At 42.3% G+C, this 25,073-nt stretch overlaps 1 protein-coding gene across 7 annotated transcripts in view; it reads right to left on the reverse strand.

Annotated features, from left to right (window-relative positions):
• Positions 1–25,073, reverse strand: part of CEP128 (centrosomal protein 128) — a 289,186-nt gene that overhangs the window by 52,050 nt on the left and 212,063 nt on the right. For all 7 annotated transcript variants that reach the window (XM_081118224.1, XM_081118225.1, XM_081118227.1 and 4 more), the window contains one exon: positions 12,085–12,134. In XM_081118224.1, the coding sequence (XP_080974350.1) occupies positions 12,085–12,134 (50 nt within the window). The remainder of the gene's footprint in view (positions 1–12,084; positions 12,135–25,073) is intronic.

Here is a 25,073-nt window from a genome sequence, read left to right on the forward strand (position 1 = left end):
GAAAGCACTATACATAGTAAGAGCTATAAAAACACCACCAATAGGACTATAATAATTTCAATAAGCTTTTAATATCCGCATGTGAAGAAAATGTCACGTTGTACTTTTCAAATGTTCCCCAAAATAATTCCTTACCCAACTTAAAGTCACAAATTTTAGGAAAATCATTCCTTGAAATTTAAAACTTTTTACTCCTTCAGATTATAAAGAGTCGTGATTGAGTTCAAAGTAACCACAGTTTAGTCTTGCTTTCAAAATCATTCCTGGAAGGAATCGATCCTCAATTCCAGAGTCCACGAAATGAAGGGGTAAATGAGACGAGAGCTCATTAGACACACCCGGGCAGTTTCAGTGGGCGATGAAACCACCCCTAACACTTACAGCCTTACCTGTGGATAACAAAGCACTGGTGCGTGCGATTTTAGGAGTTCAGAAACGTCTGGTGACTCAAAATCATACGTTCCTACCATTTGCAGAATTATTTAAAATTCTACCAGTGGAAATTTATTCTTTGAGGGAGAACTCAGAATGTATTCTCTGACTGCCCCCCATCCTTCCAGTTAACCTTTTAAAAGGCAAACATCCTTGAGCTAGATAACCACTGAACTAGTTCAGTCCAAGGCAGGGTCAGCAAAGGGGGACAGTGGGTCAAATCCCGCCCACTGATGGTTTTCATGGGTCCATGAGCTAGGAAGGGTTTTTACATATTTATTTGGCTGAAAAAATATCAAAGTAAGAACACTATTTCGTGACGTGAAAATTTCATAAAATTTAAATTTCAGTTTCCATAAATAAAGTTTATTGGCGCACAGCCCGTCCATCTCTTTATACGTGGCCTCGGGCTGCTTTCATTCCATGATGGCAGAGTTGAGTGAGTTGTTGTGAGATAGCACATGGCCTGTAAAACTGAAAATATTTAGACTTTGGCCCCGCACAGGAGGTACGGCGACCCTCTGTTCTCAGGTATTGGTGTCCTGTAAAACCTACACCCCACCTCACAGAGGCCACCCTGCGGCAGACCTGAAAGATTCGGGAAGGAGAAGATAAGGTGAAACACACTGACCAGGGAGAAGAAAAGAGAACAGGGGCCAGAAAAGTTTTATCCAACTTGTAGACTTTGAAACAACATTTACAAGTTGTGTACACATAAATACATACACCCAGAACATAAACATTCCTCAGGCCAGGTAAGTTTCTTCCTTTGGTCATCACTTTTTCTTTCATTCCAGTGTCCGTCCTTCCTTCCTTCCTTCCTTCCTTCCTTCCTTCCTTCCTTCCTTCCCTCCCTCCCTCCCCCCTCCCTCCCACCCTGTCTCCCACTCACTGACTCATTTAATTAATTCGTCCCCTTGGCCCTGCACACACCGGGTCGGAGGCTGGGCACAGTTACTGACAAGGAAGATGCAATCTCTGCCATCACAGAGCTCAGGCTGCAGGGAAGACAGAGGCGGAAACAAGCTCAGCCCGGGCCTGGGTGCGCGGGGCAGAGGCCTACTTCAGCAGGGGGTCAGGTCAAGTTCCCACAAAGAGATGCCATTTGCGCTGCAACAAGACGGTGAAACGAGCCATTAACTGAGAGACCTACAGAAACGCAGGGACAGAGCGCAGCCAGGCACAGCCCCGGGACACAAAAGGGTTTGTCTAAGTCCAGGAACAAAAGGACCGGGACTGCACTGTACTGGCGGCTGTTGGCGAAAACATCCCTTTAAATTACCAGGATCATAAAGAGCAGCATTATTTAGTAAAAGCTGATTTTTTGCCCCAAATTGTACCAGGTGCTCTCACATATGTTCTCATTTAATGCTCACACAAACTCTCAGTAGGTGAACATTATTAATGTTGTTCCTTTAAAGTCTAAGGAACAGACTCAAAGGGATTAAATGTACTGAATCCCACACTTGGCTTAATGTCGGCGCTTAGAGTATAATCCAGGTCCACCTGACTCAAAGGCGTCTCTGCTAACTCTCAAGAACAATTTAAAGGTCACATTTAAATACATATATTTAATAGCTCTGCGAAATGAAGCTAATGGAAAGACCATATGCTAACAGTGCCGTTTTATGAGCAAATAGACAATAAATGCCTTTTTATTACCACCGGGGCTACTTTGTGTGTGTGTGGAGGAGGTGAGGGGATACACTGGGAAACTGTTCTGGAGCCTCTCTCCCAAAATCGCACACGCCAGGACAGCATTCCAGGCTTATTTCTAACAGATGTCAGGTGTCCGCATAGCAAAGCACAATAAAATTTAATGTGCAAATAAAATCCATTATTGGTACACATTTTTATATTTATTTACTCTACAGTAAAAGGGGTTATATTTGTGCCACATGCCTTTCCTAAGGAAGCTGCAGCTCCCCTGCCTTCTGGGTCTGACTTGGGCAGCGGAAGCAGGCGGTCAGCACCCCCAGGGCGCTATCAGGACAAAGGAAAGCGAAGGCCTCAGCTTCACCAGCGGTGCAGCTGCAGGTAAATGGCAGCTCCACTGTGCTGCTCTCCCAGCTCTTTCGGGGCTGGGCTGCAGGAGCTCAGATCCATCATCTGCCTCAGAAATGCAGCCCCCGCCCCCCCCCGCCTGTCTCATTCGTGACAAACTTGTTAGTTCTTTTACAACAGTGAAATGAGAGCTTGGAATTTCAATTACACCAGAATGTGGCGAAGACATGGTCTCTCGTACGTGATATTTTTCTATTTCATTTCATGAGCAAATACAGAAATATTGTTAGCAGACATTAAATGTTATTTATTAGCTTGCTAATAAGCCTCCGCACTTCTAACAGCAAACATTAAACTCCAAACAGATTACATTTAGGGCAGTAAGTGGAATGCAGATGCTCTAGAAAATGAATGCACTTCAGAATCAATCTTTTGAAACCAAAATAATCACTGATTATGATAAAAAGACAAAGATGCAAGAGATGCTTGTTAGCCATTCTTGTAGCTCATTTTAGTTTTATCACTTTTTGCACAATTTAAAATTCATGCAAACATTTTCAGTGTTGCCTTTAATTTTTGCCAGAGTATCCTGAACCTGGTTTAAAACTGAAATTGAAGACGCCCGAGGAGGGCTTTAACAACAACTTTCTTCAGTCTGTTTATTTAAAACATGATGAGTGAGCAGAAAGAAAAGGTGCCGAATGGAAAGAGGAAAATGATCCCTCTCTTTCCTAGAAGTGCTCGAGATTACTGCGTCGCCCCTCATCTTGCCCCAGGAATTAAAATCGTCCTCACATGCCAAGGGCCAAATGTATACATTTATATGACACTGTCCCAGTTGCCACGGGTACGTAAGCTTACAGCCTAGGGCTTTATAAGGAGCTTTAAAGTTATAGAAAGGCAGTGAGGAGTGTCACTAATTTTAAGTCCCTGGTAGTGCCTTATTCAAGGCACTTTCTTAAAATTATTTAGTCTCTTACAGTCTCTTTTTTGAGGAGGTAGAGGGTCAGTGAGTATTTTACCAGACTTAATATGTTGGCTAATGAATCATTCTCGTAGGAAAAAAACAAAAGGAAGAAATTAAAAGAAAGAAAGGCCAGGAACCTAAACAAACAAAGTGTAGAAGTTCAGTTCCCCATAAGCCCGTGAGGCAGTAAGTACACGCAGTTAGTGGTCCGGAAGCCGGGCAGATCCTTATACAAATCCTAGCCGGGCCACTTACTGGAGGTGCCAGCTACAAGCCTTCGTAGATTCTTTATCTGCACAAAGAGAATAACAGTATCTGCCCTACAGAATTGTTGTAAGGAACACACGACCTATACTGAGAAATCTGAGCACAGTGCGTGACACAAAAAATCGGTCATTAGCTATTAGTATCATTCATTAGCAAGTCAGAGGGTGTTTATTTCCTCTCCTTTGACGCACAGACCGTCACCCTTTGGGGCCGATTTAGCGCAATCTTGACAGGAATTAAGAAGTGCTAAGTAAGTATTTGTTAATAGAGAGAAACATAATCTTAGTGAATTTTCAAGACTCCAGCTTGGGGAAATCTTCGGCAGTATTTCTTTATATTCTGGAAAACCAGCCAGAGATGGGGCTGGGTGACAGTCCTGAAGTGAGAACTATAATTTCTTTCAATGATGTTCTACTGATGTTTCAAACCTCAAAGATTTGTCTTATGAGTCAATGGAAACTGTTTCAACCAGAAGTATATTATTGATGAGCACCTGCTTCCGAATTTGTTGCACACTACTGTTTCATTACTTAAAATACTGCTTTTCACAACTGTAAATGTTATCAGGAAATAGAAGACAAAAGGGAGAACCTGGTGTTATGGCCTAAGGTTTGTATGTCCCCAAAATTCACGGGTTGAAATCCTAACCCCTGATGGGATGATATTAAGAGACAGGAACTTTGGGGGTGATTAGGTCATAAGGGTGGAGCCCTCATGAAAGAGACAGAGTGCTCTCTCTGCTCTCTGCCATGTGAGGACAGGGCGAGAGGAGGGCTATCTATGAATCAGGAAAGTGGGCCCTCACCACCTACCAAATCCATCAATGTGAGTACTGAATACAGGCACTGCATCTGCCTTGACCTTGGACTTCTCAGCCTCTAGAACTGTGAGAAGTGCCTAGTTTAAGCTGCCCAGTCGAAGGTATTTTTGTTACAGCAGCCTGAATGAACTAAGACGCGTGGTTATCTGTACAAAGCTGCAGGCCTGTCTGGGAAGGTGGAGTGAGAGCAGGCGGGTCCGCGCTATGGAGAACAGTCTTCACGTAATTTCTCACTCTGCAACGCCACTGAAGCTGCCCAGACATGGCCAAGCTCGCAGACAAGCTCTGCACAGCAAACCACCCTAAGGCGCTGACATCCTTCTCACTTCCCGCAGGTCAACGCAAGCTGCTCTTTATGTCAGCCCCGCCGCTCAGGGGACCCAGAACTCGGACCCTGACAAAGGCACCGAGGGATGTTTTATGGAAGTGCTGCTTTTCATGGAGTCAACTGCAAAGGGCATGGTGTATGGAGATAGATAAAATAATTTCCCACTTTGTGGGAGCAGTTTACAAAAACTGTAACACAAACTTGGTTCATTTCCACTACCAACTTTTTGAAACTTTCTGTCACAGAGTAAAATTTGGGCTTTTGAGCTCAAAGGCTACACTTTGTCTTTGCATTTTTCAGTGTTTCCAAATGGAGTCTATTTTTTTAGAGGTTTTTTAATAAGCTTGACTCAAGGAGACTGCTGACCGCTGAATGCTGAAGACCTGTGTTTCTCTTCCCTCTGGATAAACAGAACTAGCCACGTTTTTATATTTTTTTACCCTCCAAAGAAAATGATCTAGTCAATCAGTTCCAATACATTCAGACACAAGACTAGTTCACTCTCAGGGCTTTCTACTTTCCAGTTTAATTCTGTCATAAATTTAAAATTAAAATTAATTTGCAAATTTCAGGTAAAAGAGGGTGATAAAATTTAATGACCATTAACATTTCAAGTGGAATCTATTTCACTGAGCTTGGTTCCCCGCTCTCCTGAGGCCTCTGGACGTAGTAAACTGAAGTGTGCAGATCTAATTGGTGGAGACCCTGCTTGACCCTGATACAAACTTCTAAAGTTTCATCTCTGTTGAGACCTCACGTGGAATGTGAGTCTTGGGAAGCCTCCTCACTTCTGAGAAAGGAGATTCTAACGAGCCATTAACTCACTTCTCCCTGAAAGTGGCAAAGTGTTGCCAACCCTCCCATCGCCCATTATCACCCATTTTCTTATCGATGTCATTGGTTAGGACAGTTTTTTTATTGGACAAAGAAATAGGTCCATAGTGACTTGCCCGTGCTCCCGGGAATGCAGTTTGGGGAGAGTAAGCAGGTGTGTATTACGTTTTGGTTTCCACAGTTACGTCAGTTCCACTATAACTCCTGGGAATCATCCTGGGGATACTGCTGCCTTTTAGTTTAACAAAGCTTTAAACTGTCAATTTCATATTATCAATTTATTTAAATTAGGGCTTCTGAAAATATACTTTAGTATCTCCCAAGCAAGTCAGAATTTCTGCAGAAACTTAAGGACTGCTTTAACTAATCCTTTAATTCTCCTGGAGACCTGTTGTTAGAGCCCAGCGCCCCCCTTCACCCTCACTCTGCCTTCTCGAGTAACTCAGGGACTCTTAGCTGCCCCGTCCTGGCATTTCTCCCACAACATCTATAATCTCCAAACCACTATGTGGTCTGAAAGGACAGGTTATGGGCATTCCACAGTCAGGCAGATACGACTGACAGCAAAACCACGGAAATTACCCATTTGGCCTGTCACTGGTCCAGTTTATCATATGGTTGGTTACCAGGAGGACCTGCCATCCGCTGGGACTATTGAGATGTTAATGTACTATACTGTCAGCCTCTGCCAGGGCAATTTCTTTGCCCATGTCAGTTTTTCTTCTTTGGTGGTTTTTCTTGCCCAGTTAATCTCCAAAGACACGTCTGCCAACTCTACAGTAGAACGCTTTTCCATATTATAATACCCCTATATTAATATTTATTAGACTTGTTCCAAGAGAACTGAGAAGTTCGAGTTCTATTTTTTCCTTAAAAACACCATGCTGCCATATGCTGGCAACTCCATAAGTAGCTGACGTGAAGTCAGGGCTGAGGAAAAGGTTATCTTCTCCCTCCTGCTCTTCCGAATGTTTCGGCCTAAGCACCATTTAGGTAACAAAAACAAAATGAAACACCTGCCCCTCCACACCCAAAATATTTCCCCAAAATAATGAAATCCTTCTAATGGAAGATTCCAGGCTATTTTAAAAGCTACCTGGGGGAGACATTAAATATAATTATGGGTCGTCTGAAAAACATGTCTATAATGCCATGTGATATCCTTCATGGGGATAGATTCCAGAATGTCTTAGAGAAAGATGTGTTACTTTTTTAAAAACCATAAAACCATTCTTTAATTAAAAAAATAATTTCATTCGTTTCTACTTAAAATTCTAATACTGAAGAAAGTGTCCAGAAATATTTGTAACATTTAGATTATAGATCTTAAAGCTAAAATGTTTCCTTTTTCCTCTTAAAATAAGTGATGTATACTCATATGTAGCCCATATTGACCCAAATCTGAATTTAAAATCATGGTTGCCCATGAAAGAGAGGAGGGTAAAACAGAGGGAGAGGGTGAAAAAAGAGAAAGGCAGGGAAGGAGGGAAGACAGGGCTCCAATAGGGCAGGGAATCAGTATCTACGGAGGCCCTGCCAGGAGCCAAGATGTACACCCTTCTGTCCAAGCTAATCCCCCGCTATGAAGTCAGGATTATTACTGTCACCAGTTTATAGACCTGGATATTGTTTCTAGTGAAGAGGAATATGGGTAAGAAAAATCACATTCATAATAATCTAGTTTTATCTCATTTAAAATGAAATGAAGAGTGAGATGACTGTAGTGTACATGGGAGAAGGGCCATGTGCGTTCTCCAGGTATCTACTGTTTAGTGACTGTCTCAAGTAGCTCTTTAAAGCTTTTCTCCTCTAACCATGATACTCTTTTTGTATGATTTGCATTCCAGGAATCACAAACCAATGCTGAGAAAAGCAATAAATCAATGAGAGGTAGTTTGGTAATTTTAAAATGAAAACAAAAGCAACAGCAGCACCTGCCACTACAGGCCATCACTGGTAAAATGTCAGCCCCTGGATACTTCTCAGCTAAACAGGAAAAACGGATTGCCCTCTTACGTCTCTGTAAAATGCTTCAGCTGATCTCCGGCGGGTTAAAGAAGGGATCTGCTTGTTCAATGTACCTCAAACCCATATGCAAATAGGACACATGCTGCACCACACATTTATAGTCAAAGCCAATACTCTGTTTTTAAGAGCAGCACACACAATGTAACTAAGAGCAAATGAACTTCACACAACACACACAAAATAACCAGAGCCAGACAATGTTAAGCTCCAGTGAAGAATCTGAGGAATTACCAGCTGCATTGTGAAAATCACTGTCAAATACGTTTGACTCCATTGTTTGTGGTTCTCAGAAAACTGAAAACACTCCCCTCCCTGCTGCCCGTCGCCCCCATTTACCTTCTTTCATTCCCCTAACTTCTAGCACTCGCTGCTCGACCCTTTGTTTCCACACCACGTTCAGAGAGGCAGGGAAAAGGGACAGCAGGGCAGAGAGCACGGGGACTGGGGTGCGTGTGTGCCCAGGAACTACAGAATCTGCACGTAGCCCCCGAATTTTTTAAACAAAAACTGAACTCTGGGGCAGAGATGGTTGTTTTCTAATAGGCAGACCTTCGAGAGAAGCAGGAATAGGTGCCATGTAAATAAGGCCTTGGCATGGGGGCATTTATTTGTTTATTAAGTCAACAAAAACTTACAGCGTACCTACTAAGGTGAGGCACTGAGCTCAGCAGTGGATCTTTGCGAAAAGAAAGGCATGCGAGTTGCCTCACAGGAAATCACAATTCATCACCTGGTAAACTTTTATTCTAAAGCCTAGACCCCTTAGCCAAGTGAATTCAGGGATTTAACAAAAATGTATTCAATTGTATTGATTGTTTTCCTATTGAAATATTCTTGGCTAAGCTTCATGGCTCCATGCTCTCCTGAAATTATTTTCTTTCCATCTTAGGCTTCGGGGCAGGACTTTCATCCTTGGCCTGTCCTTTGTGTGTCCGGATCCTGAGGGCCCTGGCTTGCCCTTTCACCTCTTCATTCTGCGTATTTCCCTGGGAGTTCCCCTTGCTCCTATGGCTTTCAGTGTCATCTACATGGTGTGAAAACCAGATCTGATGACACCAAATTCTGCTTGTCCAGTTCAAACTCCTCTGAGCTCACACACGAACCCCATTCTTGACCCTGCCATCTGACATTTCAAGGCACCAAACTCAGACTATCAAAAACTGAATAATCAATTTTCCCTTATCTCGTCGTGTAACAACCACCCATGAACTGCCCAAAAAACCCCTAAAAGTTATTCTTAACTCCTTCCTTTTTACGTCCTAAGAACCAATCTCCAAGTTCCAAAGATTTTTACATCGTAAGATACGACATGGAGCCGCCCCCTCATCTTCATGCTCTCCACCTCTACTCCATCCAGGTAACCCCATTGCCTGCCACATTCTCACAAATACCTGCTCACTTGGTCTTCCCGATTTCAATCTTCCCTGCCCCCAGTGATTTTACAGCCAGTTATATATTAAAGATGCAAATTTGATCATACTGTTCTTATTTCAAACCCTTTTCCGTTCCCCCACATACTAAAGGTAAAATCCTAACTCCTTTAGAAGATCATTTAGACCTCTGTTTACCTCGCAAGTTCCTATCTCACCTCTGCTCTCGGTCACTACTTTCCACCATACAAAACTTCTTTCAGTCCCTTAAATATGACACTGATGTTCTCTTACCCTGGGCCTTCCTGCATCCTTCACATGGCCTAAAACTTTTCTTATCTTCATTCCAAACTTGCCAGTGCTAACTCATGGTTATTTAAATATTGTCCTCCTCTGGGAAGCCTACATGGATTGCCACTCCATCCCAGCTCATCCTTCTCACCTTCGCCCCCTACATTTACACCCAGACTACCATTATCTCCACCAAACAAACACAGATCATCTTGTTATATGCTCCCACGGTGACTTATGCGTTCCCTCTAGTAGCATTTTTCAACATTTTATTATAAACGCCTATTTAAGATTCTTTTTCACTAATCCAGGTGTAAGGGGCAAGAAGCTATCCAGTGTAAGCAGCTTACCTTTGTGTCCTGAGAACCTAGCACAGGGCCTGGCACAGAACTGGTGCTCAATAAAGATTTGTTCAAGGAGCAAGTGGAGCACCTTTTGGTTACAGGAAATTGGAAAGGGTTTAGAGATAAACGCCCACTACCCTTAAGGAGGAAACCATGAAATACAGTAACACTGACTCCTATTTGGATACATGGGGATTTGCAAACACTGTAAACTGGAATCACATATTTAGCTCTCCCTTCTGGGATAATCTAATCCGCACTAAGCACTTCTGGAAGACAGTTTTGTGATTTTATATCTCAGATGAGAAAATAGGCCCAGCAAAGTTAATTGAGTTACTCAAGGTTACCCAGTGAGTCAGAAGCAGACCAGACTTAAAGCTCAAAGTTGTCAACCTCTAGTCCTTAGTGTTATCATTTTTTTTAAAAATTACTTTGTCTTTTTCCCCCCAAATTCTATTGTGTGACTGTAGGACTTCAACCTACATTAATAGTCTTCTCAAATTATCGCCTGTGATACTGACATTTGAACATGGAGACTTGGGACTGAGGCCCCTTTGACAGGTCTCCTCTGGTCTGGGACACGGAAGTCTCTGTGGGGTGTCTGCTCCTGTGCTCTCTGAGTGCCAGCTCCCCTCAGATCTGAATACAGTATTAGTATTAGGCAGCAGTTACCTCTACAAAGTGCCAACACTGAACTTGTCTGCTGCTGGACATCATACTGGATGATAACCTACATTTAAAAATGCCCATAGTTAGTTGGCTGACACATTCTAGTGCAGTCGGTGGACGTTTTGGTAGAAAATCTGCCAGTACTTAATAAATATTTGAGAAGCATCATAGGCTATTAAATTTAACAGGATTACTGGTTCCAATATTCATATTGTGAGAGAAATAAACTCAAAAAGGTTTGTGCTTCCATTTCAAAAGGCCAGATACGTACTATATACTCAACAAATATGTTTATATGTGGTATTCCAGGGCAAAGACGGTGCCTAGCCAAAATGCCTCAAAAAGTCTTTATTACCTCTCCAATATACACATTTAGTGCACACAGAAGCTTTGCTGTTTATAACAACAGCACTGCAGATAATTATTTCTCAGAGGTATGCAGGGCGAGTATGCACTTGAGATTTTTCCCATCCCCAGACTAGATCAACCAGGGCTCTTTCTTTTTATAGCTGAATGTAGCTCAAGATATTAAAGAACTTAATCTGTACAAAATTGTGGCTAACATAAGCCATTTCTGTTAGATACACAGAACTATACTACTCCTGATCATTTTCAGACCAGTTATACAATTTTCTCCAAACAGATTTTGTACCAAATAGAAGAATCCCCAATTATAGAACATTTCCCTTGCTCTTTGGGCTTTGCTTAACCCATCCTTCATTCGCCAGAAGCAAACATCTCTACCCCTACGACACTCAAGCCAGCTCATTACATCACTCTCTAGCCCTGCCTTGCATCTCCAGGCCCAAGAAGAACTTTAAATGTCCAAAGTATTTACTGTTCTTAATCCACAACGTTGACATTAAGTGGACTGGTTCTGTCATATGAATATAACTGATTATGTTTCCCCTAGTAAAGACAGACATTTGAGTTACCCATTTCTAAGCCAGCCCAAAGCAAAAGGAGAACTTTTGTCAGACGCCAAGTTAACATCAATTGCTCATTCCATGGAAATGTCAATTAAAATTCTAGTGCAAACTGTCAAACAGAATTTTCCAATCCAAGCTATGTGTATAAATCCATCGTGAACTGAGAGGCATACGAGGTAAGTCTTAAGGGCCATATATGTGTTCATATTCTTGGTTGGTCATTGCTAGATGACATTCATGGAGTCAGGAAACTTTTGACTTTCACATGAGAATGCAGGTTCCACAAATTCATCCTTATTTATCAACCCTGTGGGGGAAAGGACTTCGCAAAGATGTTCCTTTCATTTCCTAATGCCGCAGTTCCTATTAAGTAGACGGAGGAATCAAGGCTCCGTTTAAGAGCAGCATAGAGGCAGAGTTGGCTTTTTATTTTTGAACTGATTTTGGGGGGGGGGGAGAGAAAGAGAGAGGAAGATCAATGGGTTGCCTCCTGCACGCACCCCAGCTGGGAATCAAACCCGCTACTTTCTGGAATACGGGATGATGCTCCAGCCAACTGAGCCATACTGGCCAGGACCTGAGTTGGTTTCCTGCTTTAGGAGATTGTAAACGCTCTCAAACACTTCTGAAGGAAGCAAATTCCAATGTGGGTTTTAAAGTTCTGCCTTTTGTTTTTTACTCCACAGTGGTCTGAATGGGATAATATTAAAGGCTAACAGAGAAAAAAAAAACCCAACAAAATAAAAACACACAAATGTTTTTATCCCCAGGACAACTGTACTCCTGGAGAATCTACTTTACCTGCAGAGATTCCATTTCTTCATCTTTTCTGTAGGTCTCCTCCAGCAGATCTACAACAAGAAAGTAAAATACCCATCAAACTGCAATGTAAAATTTGGTTGCCTCTTATTATCAAACACAATTCAGTCACTGGCTTGTATAAACTGTTGCCTGGAAACAGAATTTGATGCTTAAATGTGAGAAGCAATGTAAAAGAAATGCCGTCTCATCCCAGAGGATGAGATGTGGCAGAGCTCAGGGCCCTGCCAAACCCAAGCTCACTGAGAAACGCTGGGAGGTCCCACTCTGGTGGAGATACCAGAGCGTGAGACCAACTCGATACAAACCCAAAATCACACCAGGATTTAGAAATCTGGTCCAGTTCATACAACTCAAATTTTAACACAAAATTTTCCTTAAAAAACAAAACATACACTTTTTTTCTTTAGAAAGAAAAATGAGAAACAAACCATTTGCTCTTAAACTTCCAAGCCAGTAAAATTTTATAAGCAAATTAAAATACCGTGGAATAATGGGTTAGTTATTAATGGAAGTAGAATACCACCTTAACCGTACAGTCACATTAATTATCATTTCACACTGAAAGGGTGGGACGCATTGAAGCTGCATCTGACCAAGAGCTTGGCACCATCTCAGAGAAATCAGTGGCTGGAAGGGGGGAGTCACTGAAGAGAGTTCTGTCTGAATGCCTGCGCACAGGCACAGAGTCTCGGTGCCCGGCATTAATTTATGAACCTGCTGTAAAAATATATATGCATATATTTGGCAAGTAGAATGTTCTGCCTGCAGCTATACCACCCTGTGCTGTGATCTTATTAGAACTCACAAACCCAGAGAGGGCTGGGCTGAGTCAGAACTTGGATGAAAACTGGCAATAAACACCTACAGCGGTGCACATTAATATTAGCATTTGCCTTACGCTGTGATTGATAGAACTTACCAAGAGGCTGTGCCGCATAAAAGGAAAATGTAACCTCCAGAAATTCAATATAGATCCCAGGAAGGCAAATGCAAATGTTTTTAGCAAGTGCGATGCTAGATGCAGCAGGAAGCAATAGCACAGTGGGAAGCCAAGTCATGCTGGTATACAGCATAGCTGGGTGGGCAATACACTGAAACTTCAGGAGAGCTGGTAGGTGCTATCATTGACGGCGATGGCCCTTTGAGACTGGAGGTGAGAGAGATATATAGGAGTGGCAAGCAGTCCTCTCAAGACACAATGCACTGGGATGAAGGATGAGGTAGTTTTTGCTTTGTATCCCACAGGGGAGCTGACTTTGGCTCCCAGATCTCTCATAATCAGAGTTACGTCAGTAAGTTAGAGGAGCAGGGAAATGTATTAAGGCGGGTTTCTAAAGGGTTTTTGGTTGGCATGTCAAGTTCTTTAGCTATCTGGTGCAGAAACCAACGTGGGGTGCGGCAGACTGAGTGCCCTCAATCACTCCTCTTCTTCTGTCCTTACTCTTTGCATTGTGACACTGTAGCTACTTCCATCAAGGGGTCACAAGCACGACTTTCCCCATCGGGCATCTAGGCTGCATCCTGACTGATTTGGTGAAGAGCAAAAGCAACTCTGTGCCAATCTGCGTTGAGGGTTCAAGAGGCCTTACACATTTTCACTTTTCCACTTGAAACCCTGTCACTATCATCTGAACAAGCCCAGTCCAGCTTGCTGAGATGACAAGAGACATAGTCCAAGACTCTTCCCACCCCTGAAACTCTGCAGGTTGCTCCCACCAGCAGCCAGCAAGTGCCCAGAAGCTGAGCTGCCCAGCTGAACTGAAGATGACCACAGATGACGCAGGCGGGAGCCCAGTGCCAACTCCAACTCACAGAATTGTGACCTTAAACGGAATTTGGAGATTGTTTGGTGCCTTGTGCCTGCTCATAGATAGCAACCAGCTGCTAACTGAACAACAAGCATTTAGAGTTTATTGGAAAGCTGGAGGAGTAACAGAGACATGGGGAAAAAGGATCCAGACTCCGGGGAGAATAACCATTGGCCTGGGTGGGTAGGCATGCAGGGAGCTGAGCTAACGGGCATTTTATCCTGGGTGCCTCTCATCTTTGTGTCCCTCCCCTCAAAATGAAATTCCATAAGGAGAAGAGCCAGTGAGCCTAGCTTAGCTCTCTTGCCTACTGCTCAGCCGGGGGAAAGCATCAAGTGCTTTCACTGACAACCTCAGCAGGAGGGGATGAAGAACAGAAAGGAGTTTCCAAGTGCAAACTCAGCGTTCTGCTACCAGAAGAAAGCAGGGTGGACAGGCAAAAACAAGATGCCTACTCACTGGTTTCAGTAAACTCTTCCTTCAACACAACTCTCTTCAATGTCTGTGAGATGTAAGATCACTACTCTGCTCCTATGTGATGGAGCCATTGCGTTGCACTACTTACAGATATTAGGGGTTTCTCAAAGCTGGGCCCTGTAATGAACTGCACTGTGTAATGGTACTGGAGTGATGGACAGAGGGGCCCAGCACCCATTAAAGGAAACTGATCTTATTTGTCGTTCAACGTGATAAGGCAAACATCACACGCGTTAGCTAAGACGTACTAGACAGATAACGGATACTGACTCACTTACAGCGCCAAACTCAACCCACACATCTGATAAAATATAGATGGGAGTTCAGTTCACCCTCAGAGCTTCATAGAATAACTGCAATTAAAAAACTACGTTCCCAGTTTTCTCCAAATACATAAAGGTCATGCTGCTCTTCCAACAAAGCTGACACCAATAGCAGTGCTTGATTTTGGATGGCTGACCAATAACAACCTCAAAAGAATCCTTACGGCTGGCATTTAAAATACAGAACCCCCTTCTGCTCACCCCCACCCACCTCCATCCTAGCTTTCACCAAGAGTAGAAGTGGGCATCTGCTTCTGTTTTTTCTCTTTGCCACATCCCTTCCCTGTGAGAACGTCCTGTTCCTGTTCCTCATGTGATTTCTGTGAAAGGTTCAGTCAAGGGCCCAGCTGAGCTCTTCTGCCACAGAAGCAGGTCAGGATCCCGGCTGGCCAGTCAGAGCACCTGACCTCCCGGGGCACATACACTAAGAACGGCAGCAGGACTCCCGTTTCAGGTACTAACCTGGATACTGAGAGAGAATCCCTCCCCTGCAGAAGCTGCAAGCTTTATCAGCCTGTATTTCCTACGATGTAAAAGAAACCAGTACAATAATGAAGCTGGCGAAGAAGTAGCAGAGCCCAGAGACAGAGAGAGCTGGCTGAGGACAAGATCACCCCTGTCTGGAGCACACTTAACTCTTAGACTTTATTTTCTTTTACTTAAATTAGCTTTAGTAGGATTGCTGTCATTTTTAAAAGTCTATGGGGATGCGTATTATTGAAGCTTTTTATCTCTATTCAGAAACTTAGACAACTTAAGGGTAGGCAAGGACTTTCTATTCTACAGTGAAATGTTTCATTCTACAACAAATAGATAAAGACATGAGGCGCAAAGAAGGCAGATGGTTTACCTGAGATACCTAGCTGGTGCTAGAGCCACAGCCAGAGCTTTGCTCCCCTATCTTCCTGCCCTTTCTATCACATCATGCTCTCATTTGTGCCACTCAGTACCTAATTGTACCTCTTCCATACTGTTTTTCTAAAAAATGCACGTTTGTATTCCTCTCGCTTCCTTTAGTTCTCTGATGTCAACAACCGGCTTCAAGGTCTTTATATCCATACCCTCCTTAACTACTATTTCTCTACCTTTTCTACTTAACTTACTTTCCCCAAATTGCCTTCTCTGTCTATATCGCTACTCTGTGCAATTGCTCACTAGAGTTAGGGCACTGTTCAAGCACACGCGTTTGGAATGATGAACAGTTAGTAACCTGTGCAGATGAAATACGGCTACTGGGCATTGCTGGGAAGCGACTGCTCTACTGCAGGCAGACGGAAGATGAGAGAACACAGATGAAACCTCTGGACAACTGAAGTGACATGATGCTTTGACAACCGAGTGTGATCGGTGCCCCTTGCTATAATGAGCAATCTTGTTGTTTGTTGCTGACCGACTTTAGAACAAATGATCAGCATGGAGAAGCTAAAGGGCCGCTCTGCTCCCTCGCTCACCACTGGCATGTCCGTGTTTTGCTTTATTACTCTCTGGTTTGCTGTTCAATACAAATAGCAATTCAACTGCCATGCAGATTGCTCTGGCTAAATGTGCTTCCATCAACGTTAGTTAATGAAAGATTTTTTTTTTGGTGAAATAGGCTGCAGTCCTGTGTATTTTCTTCAAACTGGCTCTAATTCTTTAGAGCTGATGCTCACTATTATATATGGTCTTTAAGAGGTGAGGGGAAATCTCATTTAAAAAAAGGACACCAGCCCTGGCCAGTGTGGCTCAGTAGTTAAGAGAGTTGGCCCGCCCACCAAAGGGTCACAGGTTTGATTCCCTGTGAAGAGCATGTACCTTGTTGTGGGTTCGCTTCAGGCCCCTGCTCAAAGGGGTGTGGGAAGCAATCAGTCGATGTGTCCCTCTCACATCCATATTTCTCTGTTGCTTTCTCACTCTCTCACATCAATGTGTTTCTCTCTCTCTCACTCTCTCCCCCTCTTCCCCTCCCACCCACTCTCTCTGAAAAGCGATGGAAAAAATATCCTCAGGTGAGGAGTAACAACAACAAAAGGACACCACGAATGGGAATTGGAGAATCAATTTGTTTCATTTTTTCCACTTTGCATTTCTCTGGAACATACTCGAGGTAATAGATCATGACCATGTTTTTGGCTAAGAAAGTCTTGCACCGCTTTTCTGCAGTCTTTACAACTGGTGGTCTGGTTGTTCAAAGGAGGCTTGACACTTTTTTAGGTTGATTCTGATTCCTGGTAGCCAAGGAAGCAGGCAGGTTGTTGGTTAGTTTATTTGCTTTTGAAATGAGAAGCATGTCAGGTGTGCAGGAGCAACGTGCTCACCTAGCAATCTGACCCTTCACGGAGAGGCTGGAGATCACGTTTAGAAATTAGTAGGTTTTTTCCCTTTAACCTTTACTATAAAACATCTCCTCCATACTACAAGTCGGCCCATCTGGTAACAGAGAGAAAGTTATAGAAACAGGGCATCAACCACAGCAGCATTCATCACAACAGCACTGGGCAGAGTAGCACTGGCAGCCGAATACAGTGAATTAATGATCACAATTTAGAGAAAAGCACTTAGTTACCTCACTTAATAATTCAGTACTCCTGTTCAGTGTTACTCTGTGTGTCCTGACATTTACCGAAAACAATAGATAATGTAAATCCTCCAAAGAATTCAATACTTGCTAAAAAGTAAATGTGAGCCATCCTTCTGTGGATGGCAGCTGCAGTATAATGAGATTGATTAAATTAACCAGTGCTCCACAACCCTGAGGAGGTCATGAGTGATGGACCCGGCCTCCCACAGCTGTGTACTGGATACTGAGGACGCTGGCTACATGCAGAACACAGTGACAAGTCCCCTTTTTCTTCCTTGGCTCCCCAGTTACTAGAAACATTGACATTTTAGGGACAGAAGGGACTGCTGGGACCAGGGTTTTTTCTTTTTTTAAAAAGAAGTAGAGTTTTGTCTTATGAATAAAATCATGCGCTTTCAAATGCATATTATAAATACACAATTTAGAAAGCTGAGAGGTAGCTGCTTTGGTGGAAGCAAAAGTGGAGGGTGTGGGGCCCTGCCTGATGGACTTCCTTCCTATGCTGGGTAGGCCCTGTGGTGCATGGCGGAGCTACAAGGCAACAAATTATGCTGACTGAAAGCCACTCATCTCATCCAACCTCACATTTTACAGATGAGGACTGAGTTCTGACAGATAAAAGCCACTGTCAATGTCACACGGCTAGTTAAAAGACGTGCATGACCCTGAGCCCAGGGCTTCTGAATTGAACAGGTGCCAGTACTTTTTACAAAATAGTGATCACCCTTCTTTGCCTTCCAAAATTTGTATTTAAATTTTTTAAAATAGGTTTTTATTGATTTCAAAGAGAGGAAGGGAGAGGGAGAGAGGGGTAGAAACAGCAATGATGAGAGAGTAATCGATTGGCTGCCTCCTGCACGCCCCCTACCGGGGATGGAGCCCACAAGCCGGGCATGTGCCCTGACCGGGAATCGAACCATGACCTCCTGGTTCGTGGGTCTAAGCTCAACCACTGAACCACACCAGCTGGGCTGAGGTTTGTATTTAAATGACATAGTATTCCAGCCTCTACCAAAAATGCCTATACACTGCTGCTACCTTCCCAAACCTAAAGGAAACTTTGCTGAAGCACTTGTGTAACATCAACAATATGTGAGAAGTTAATAGTGGCCATAAAGGAATTCCTCAACTTTGGGAGATAACATAAAAAAATGTGGCTCTGACCCTGGCCGGCTGGATCAGTTGGTTGGAACGTCGTCCCATACACCAAAAGGTGGTGGGTTCAATTCCTGGTCAGGACACATACCTAGGCTGAGGGTTCAATCCCCAGTTGGGGCACATACTGGAGGCAACCAACTGATGCTTCTTTCTCACATCAATGTTTCTCTCTCTCTTTCTCTCCATCTCCCTCTAAAATCCATAAACATATCCTCAGGTGAGAACAAAAAAAGAATATGTGGCTTTGATGAAAAGCAAATACCTAGACAGTTGAAAAGGCAGTAAGTTTTTGGCAAGGTGTGTTCAACATACAACATACAGAATTTCTCACAAAATAAAACAACATAGATTTTGTTTAAATGAATGAGTGACAGTTGAACAGTTTCTCATCTTAAAATAACATTTGTCAGTAAATGTTCTTCCTATTCTATTACATTAGTTAAGGTAATTAGGATAAATGAATAACAATATGACTCTACATTAGCCAAAATACCTCAAAAACAATAAAATGTATTGGTTTTAAATTAATACATGTAAAACACTTAAAAAAGCATCTGGTACATAGTAAAAATTATATATGTGGGCTCCTATTATTATTTTTCAAAAATTACCCTTCAGTATGACTTAAAATCAGGAAAATGTTTGAAAAATAAACAGATACATTTTAAAACAAGCAGGAAAGTCCTCAAGTATACTGCTTTTAGACTCCATCTATGATTGGTAGCTACATTTTTAGAACTCTGCCATATCTACTGCCACCCACTGGTACATATCTAGACATACCACAGTGAGTTAAGAGTCTTCCCATCAGGCCTGACCACAGAAAACACACAGGTTCAAATGAAGAACAACATTAAAAAGTATGGCTACCCTCTGTGGTTTGTCTCAGACGCTGAAACAACATGCTGGTCTACAGATGGAGCCCAATGGCCCAATAAATGAGAGGTTTCTAATCCACTGTCTGTCTCTTGGGAATGCGGTAAAATACCCAAGTACAGGTACTTGTATTTTATTTGATGTCAACTCATTTCTGGTAAAACTTTCCATCTTGACAGCTTGAGAGATTTAAAACCTCATCTCCACAAAACTGCTACACAACAGAAAACGACACAATAATCTACCCCATTCCACCGCATCTTTGGCTCTGTCATGGAGAAACACCAAGATATAGAACAAAGGTTCTGACTCCATCAACTATTAAGAGTTTTGTCATTTCTATTAGCAAAACAGTAGAGAAAGTAAGAACAGATTCATTAGGAAACAAGTCACTGTCCTAAGCTGGTTTAAGGGCTGTCCTGGTCAAGGGACTACAAGTGGCCATCAGCAAAATGAACACGTTTATGATCTATCATAAACACCACATAAAGAGTAAGTTTCAAATGCTCAACCCCAGGAATGAACTCATGTTTCTTCCTACATACACTATCTCTAAATTGTGCTCATCTAATAGAAAGTTGTATTTAAGTTCCTTAGGTTGGAAGGCAGTTTATCATGAACTTTGTTTTGGTTCGAGATTCATATGGTACAGTTTTTATGAAATCCAAAATGGATATTGTGAGGGAAAACGTTGTTTACTAAAACTTTAGAAAAGCAATGACAGCTTCCAGTTCTCTACATTCTAATTTAAAAAGGTGTCCTGAAATTCTCACCTGTATTACTACAGTAGCATTCTGCCTGTGTTCCTTCCCTGTCCCCGCCCGTCTCTCTTATCACTCACTCATTCCCCTGCAAGAACTGAGTCTGAATCTAAATTAGATACACACTTGTCATTCTTTGAACTGCTTATAGAATGGGATTCCACCTGTGCTGCCATAAGTGACTGACTGATGACAGCTTCCTGGAGTGTGTATGGTCAATACGCCAGGGATATGCCTGAACTAAGTGGAAAGAAGTTCTTAAGTTCACTTTTTTTTTTTTATAACTATATCTTTATTTATTTCAGACAGAGGAAAGGAGAAGGAGAGAGAGACAGGAACATCAATGATGAGAGAGCCATTGATCAAGCCCACAACCCGGGCATGTGCCCTGACTGGGAATCGAACCCCGATCGCCTGGATCAAGCCCACAACCCAGGCATGTGCCCTGACCGGGAATCGAACCCCGATCGCCGGGATCCTAGGTCGATGCTCAACCGCTGAGCCACACCCAGCCGGGCTAAATTCACTTTTGATGTCCTCCATGGATACAGGGGCAGGAGAGAACAATGAAATGTGTCTAGTACTTCCCATGCTGAGATAGATAAAGTCCAAACGCTTTAGCATGTCATTTATAAAGAATCTGTCTACAGATTTACTTCCGACACCATTCTCTTCCATCATCACTGCAATATCTCCCCACACTATCTGTAACATCTTTCCTGGGCCTCACTAACTAGAAAATATCTAACCATTCTTCAAGTCCTAGCTTAAAACAAATACCCTCTGTTGACTTTCACAAACCATCCCATGCCCAAATACCATTCCCGGAGACGCTGCTTCTGCTTCTGGATTTCCAAAGTACTTTGTAATTTTATTATACTGTTTATTCTATTATAGTTAATTGTTATATATTTGGGTCTGCTATTAGATTCAAACTCTTTGATGCCCTGGCCAATGTGGCGCAGTGGTGAGAGCGTCAGCTGGTGCACCGAAGGGTCTTGAGTTAGATTCTTGGTCAAGGGCATGTACCTGGGTTGCGGGTTCAATCCCCGGTCCTGGTCTGGGTGTGTGAGGGAGGCAACCAGTCGATGTCTCTCTCTCACATGGATGTTTCTCTCTTTCTTTCTCTCCTCCTCCCTCCTCCTTTCTACTTTCTCTAAAAATATCAATGGAAAAAATATCCTCTGATAAGGATTAGCAACAACAACAAAAAAACCTCTTTGAAAAGTACCAATTTCAGGAGCTTTAGCTCAGAATATTGTACATGCTAAAGACACATTTACTGTGAAAATAAATTTTTAAAAGAACAAAAAAAGCTAGATTTCTTACTGATGTTCACATAGTACTTGGAGAAGTGTGGAAAGGAAACATTTACTCCTACTTTGCTCTACTCTGGTGTCTACACTATACCTGGTATCTGGAAAGCTGGAAAGGTCAAGTGCTCACCATCCTAAGCTGATAAGAAACATCTCAGACTTGAAGATAAGAGCATTAGACAATGAACCAGATGATAAAAAATAGGTAGACACTACAAGCATTCCAAAATGATTACTCTGAGTTATAACTACAGTTTATTATACTTCCTCCTACTCTTTCTATATTGTACCATCCTAATCTTCCTGAAACGGCTGGGCTGGGACTCCCATCCCACAAGGAGTTCTCTGGCAAGAGTCCGAACAATCTAGTCAGGTTTGAAAACTGACGATTAGGGCAATAATGGCAAAGCCTATAACACCACAGGCCAACGGTGGTGCTCAAGTCAACGGCCAAGTTTCTGCTACAGCGCATTTACTCAGCACGGTGGAAAAACAAGAATGGGCGTCAGGAGGCCTGGGTCTAGTTCTCCCTCTGCTATTAGTTAGCTAACTAAATTTGTAAGCACCGTCCAGTAATCATCCTTTCACTTATTTGTTTTTAATCTTCACCCAAGGACATGATTTGTTTTGTTTTTTTAATTGACTCTTAGAGTGAGAGGAAGGGAGAGAGAACCATCGATGTGAGAAGCATCAACCGGTTGCCTCCCATTTGTGCCCAGACCAGGGATTGAACCTGCAACCTAAGTATGTACCATGACCAGAAATCCAACCCACAGCCTTCTGATGTACGGACGATGCTCTAATCAACTGAGCCTCCTGGCCAGGGCACTTAATCATTGTTGACCGCAGAGATCCTATCAGCAAAATAACGGGAGTGGAATAGATTATTGTGACGGTCCCTCTAGCGCTGATATTTTAAGTACTGTTCTTTGGAAGGTTGCTTGCTGCATGGTCTCTAAATATTAGTTATAGTGTGTTAGTTGAGTGACTCAATCTGTGCTAGTAATTATTCAGAATTAATATGGATGACAATCATCTCCCCAAAACTTTTTAGAAACCCAAACAAATTCTCACTTAGTTTAAATAATTATTCTTATTGTTAGGACTCTTTATAGATAATAAAGACATGTGAAAAATTCATTCTCATTCACCTCTAATATCTATCTGTGTGGTGTGTTTTTTGCACCCAGGGTAAATGCACTTCAGATAATTATAGATCTTCCCTTTTTGTTCTTCAAATCCTCACAATTACAATAATTTTTCTGTTTCTTCTTATACGGAGTCCTTTTTAAATTCAAATAAACAAATCAACTGTTTCATCTGGATGTAGAAACAGCACAAATGGATTTTCACAAAAGTGGCTTATATAACACAAATATTCTCATTTGTCATATCGGTTTCTTTTCTTGTCAGTTGCAAGGCAAAAAAAAAAAAAAAAAGACCAAGAATGGCCTCAAAAGACAGCTTTCCCCCAACCAGGCATCAGACGGAAAGGGCTGCTCATGACAGGTAAGACTGGGATTCTGGTGGCTTTAGTCTCTTACTATTAATGAGAATTAAAAATGTGTCTCGTTTAAACAGAAGGATTCAAAAATTACCCAATTAACTAGTAATGGAAAACTAAAAGTAAACCACACAGTTTCCGATATAAGATTACAGCACGAAAAGAAACATTTTAATGAGTGTTTTCTTTGGGGTTATGTTCAGATGGCAAATGGTTTTCATGGATAATCTCGCAGGTCATTGCTTCCTTTAATTAGTAACTTTTGCTAAACATAAAAAAAGCCTCAAGTAATTTTTAATAGTGATTACAACTGCCTAGTCCATTAACAAATTGTCATATTAACATCGGCCACATTGCACTGCCTATCTTTAAAGGTTACTCATTTCATTTTCATAGATTTTAATTAACTTTTCCTTTCCCACTAGACTGATCGTTAAACAGCAACAGAGGCCTCTTGCCTTTTTTGTGTCTGGATTTGCAGTTTTGACTGAAAAAGAGGTCCAGAAAATGCAAAAAATGTAGATCCCAAATTAAATGGTGGTGGTGACTTGTAGATATATTATTTTAAAAGGTGGGGGGTCAGTGGGGGGGTCAAAAGGGACACCTGTAATACTTTCAATAATAAAGATAAATTTAAAAAATAAAAAATAAATTAAAAAGCCAGGTTCTGTGAACAACATTGGTACACTGATTGGATCAATTTCATGTTACCACAGCACTTCTGGAGTCTCTTTCAAATTCCTCTTTGCATCAGCAGCTTCTCTTATTGGCATTAGCTGGAAACTATACACAATCGTAACTGACAGGCTGAGGGAGTTTAGGCTTATAAAACAGGGGGAGAAAAGAAGATGCTCCCTGTTTAGATTCCCTAAAGTAGAAAGTGTTATCTTTGTTTGGGACACAGAATGTGCTGTACGCGTAGTCTTGTCCCAAGGCTTAGGCAGGTCTACAAGTTTACAGCGGATCTCCAGGGTTCTATTCTCAAAAAGTGACCTCTCATCCCAGCCCTCTCACACACAGTGGACCCTGCAACCCCGGGGCGCGGGCACCGACGCCCAGTGCAGTCAAAATTCACATGTAACTTTCCATTCCCTAAAAATTTAACTAGTAATAGCTGAATGCTGACCAGAAGCCTTACTGACAACATGAACAGCTGACTAACAAACATATAGCATATATTTTATGTATCATATACTGTATTCTCACAATAAAGTAAGCTAGAGAAAAGAAAATGTTATTAAGAAAATCATAAGAGAAAATACATTTAATTATTGAAAAAAATCCAAGTATGAGTGGACCTGCGAGTTCAAACCTGTGTTGTTCCAGGGCCAACTGTATAAACAAACATGTAGAGAGCAAAAGAGCTGGCTCTTCAACACATGTTATTACATACATATGATCTCGGTTCAGATATCACTTATCAGAGAGGACTTCCCTGATCTTAAAAAATCTAAAACAGTACACGTGCTCCTCTCTGCCATCATTATGCTCCACATTCTTACCCTCTTTGATAGTGATGTATATGTTATATATAAAATAGATACATTTTATTTTATTATTATTATTTTAAAATATATCTTTATTGATTTCAGAGAGAGGAAAGGAGATGGAGAGAGAGACAGAAACATCAATGATGAGAGTGATCGATTGGCTGCAGCCCACAACCCGGGCATGTGCCCTGACTGGGAATCGAACCCCGATCGTCTGGATCCCAGGTCGACGCTCAACCGCTGAGCCACGCCCGGCCAGGCAAAATAGATACATTTTATATAGATATTGATCAATAATATCAAAGACTGTATCTAAAGGCAAACGCAGGCGGCTCATTTTCAAAATAAATACGTATTTTAAAGAAAAGAATATACTAAGCAAATACTGAAGCTGCGTAATACCTGTGGCCAATTACAGGGTGACCAAAACAACAGTCATTAGAGAACAAGGAGGGAAAGGAGGGAGGTGGGAACAAAAGCCAACCCCACAGGGGAGGGGCGTAGGCTGGCCCAGCGGCTCCCCTGTCCCTCTGTAAGTTCTGTCCTGCACGCGCTGGCTCTCTCTGCTCTCATCTGCGGCAGCCCTGCCCCTCGCAGGCTCCGCTCCAGCCCTAAGGCTGCGCTGCTCCTCTGGGAATCTGCCATTAGCCCGCCCCAGGGTGTCTGCCATGCCTGACTCCTCTGCCTGGGACACT

This window comes from Miniopterus schreibersii, assembly GCF_964146895.1.
Source record: "Miniopterus schreibersii genome assembly, chromosome: 1".
Lineage (NCBI taxonomy): Eukaryota > Metazoa > Chordata > Mammalia > Chiroptera > Miniopteridae > Miniopterus > Miniopterus schreibersii.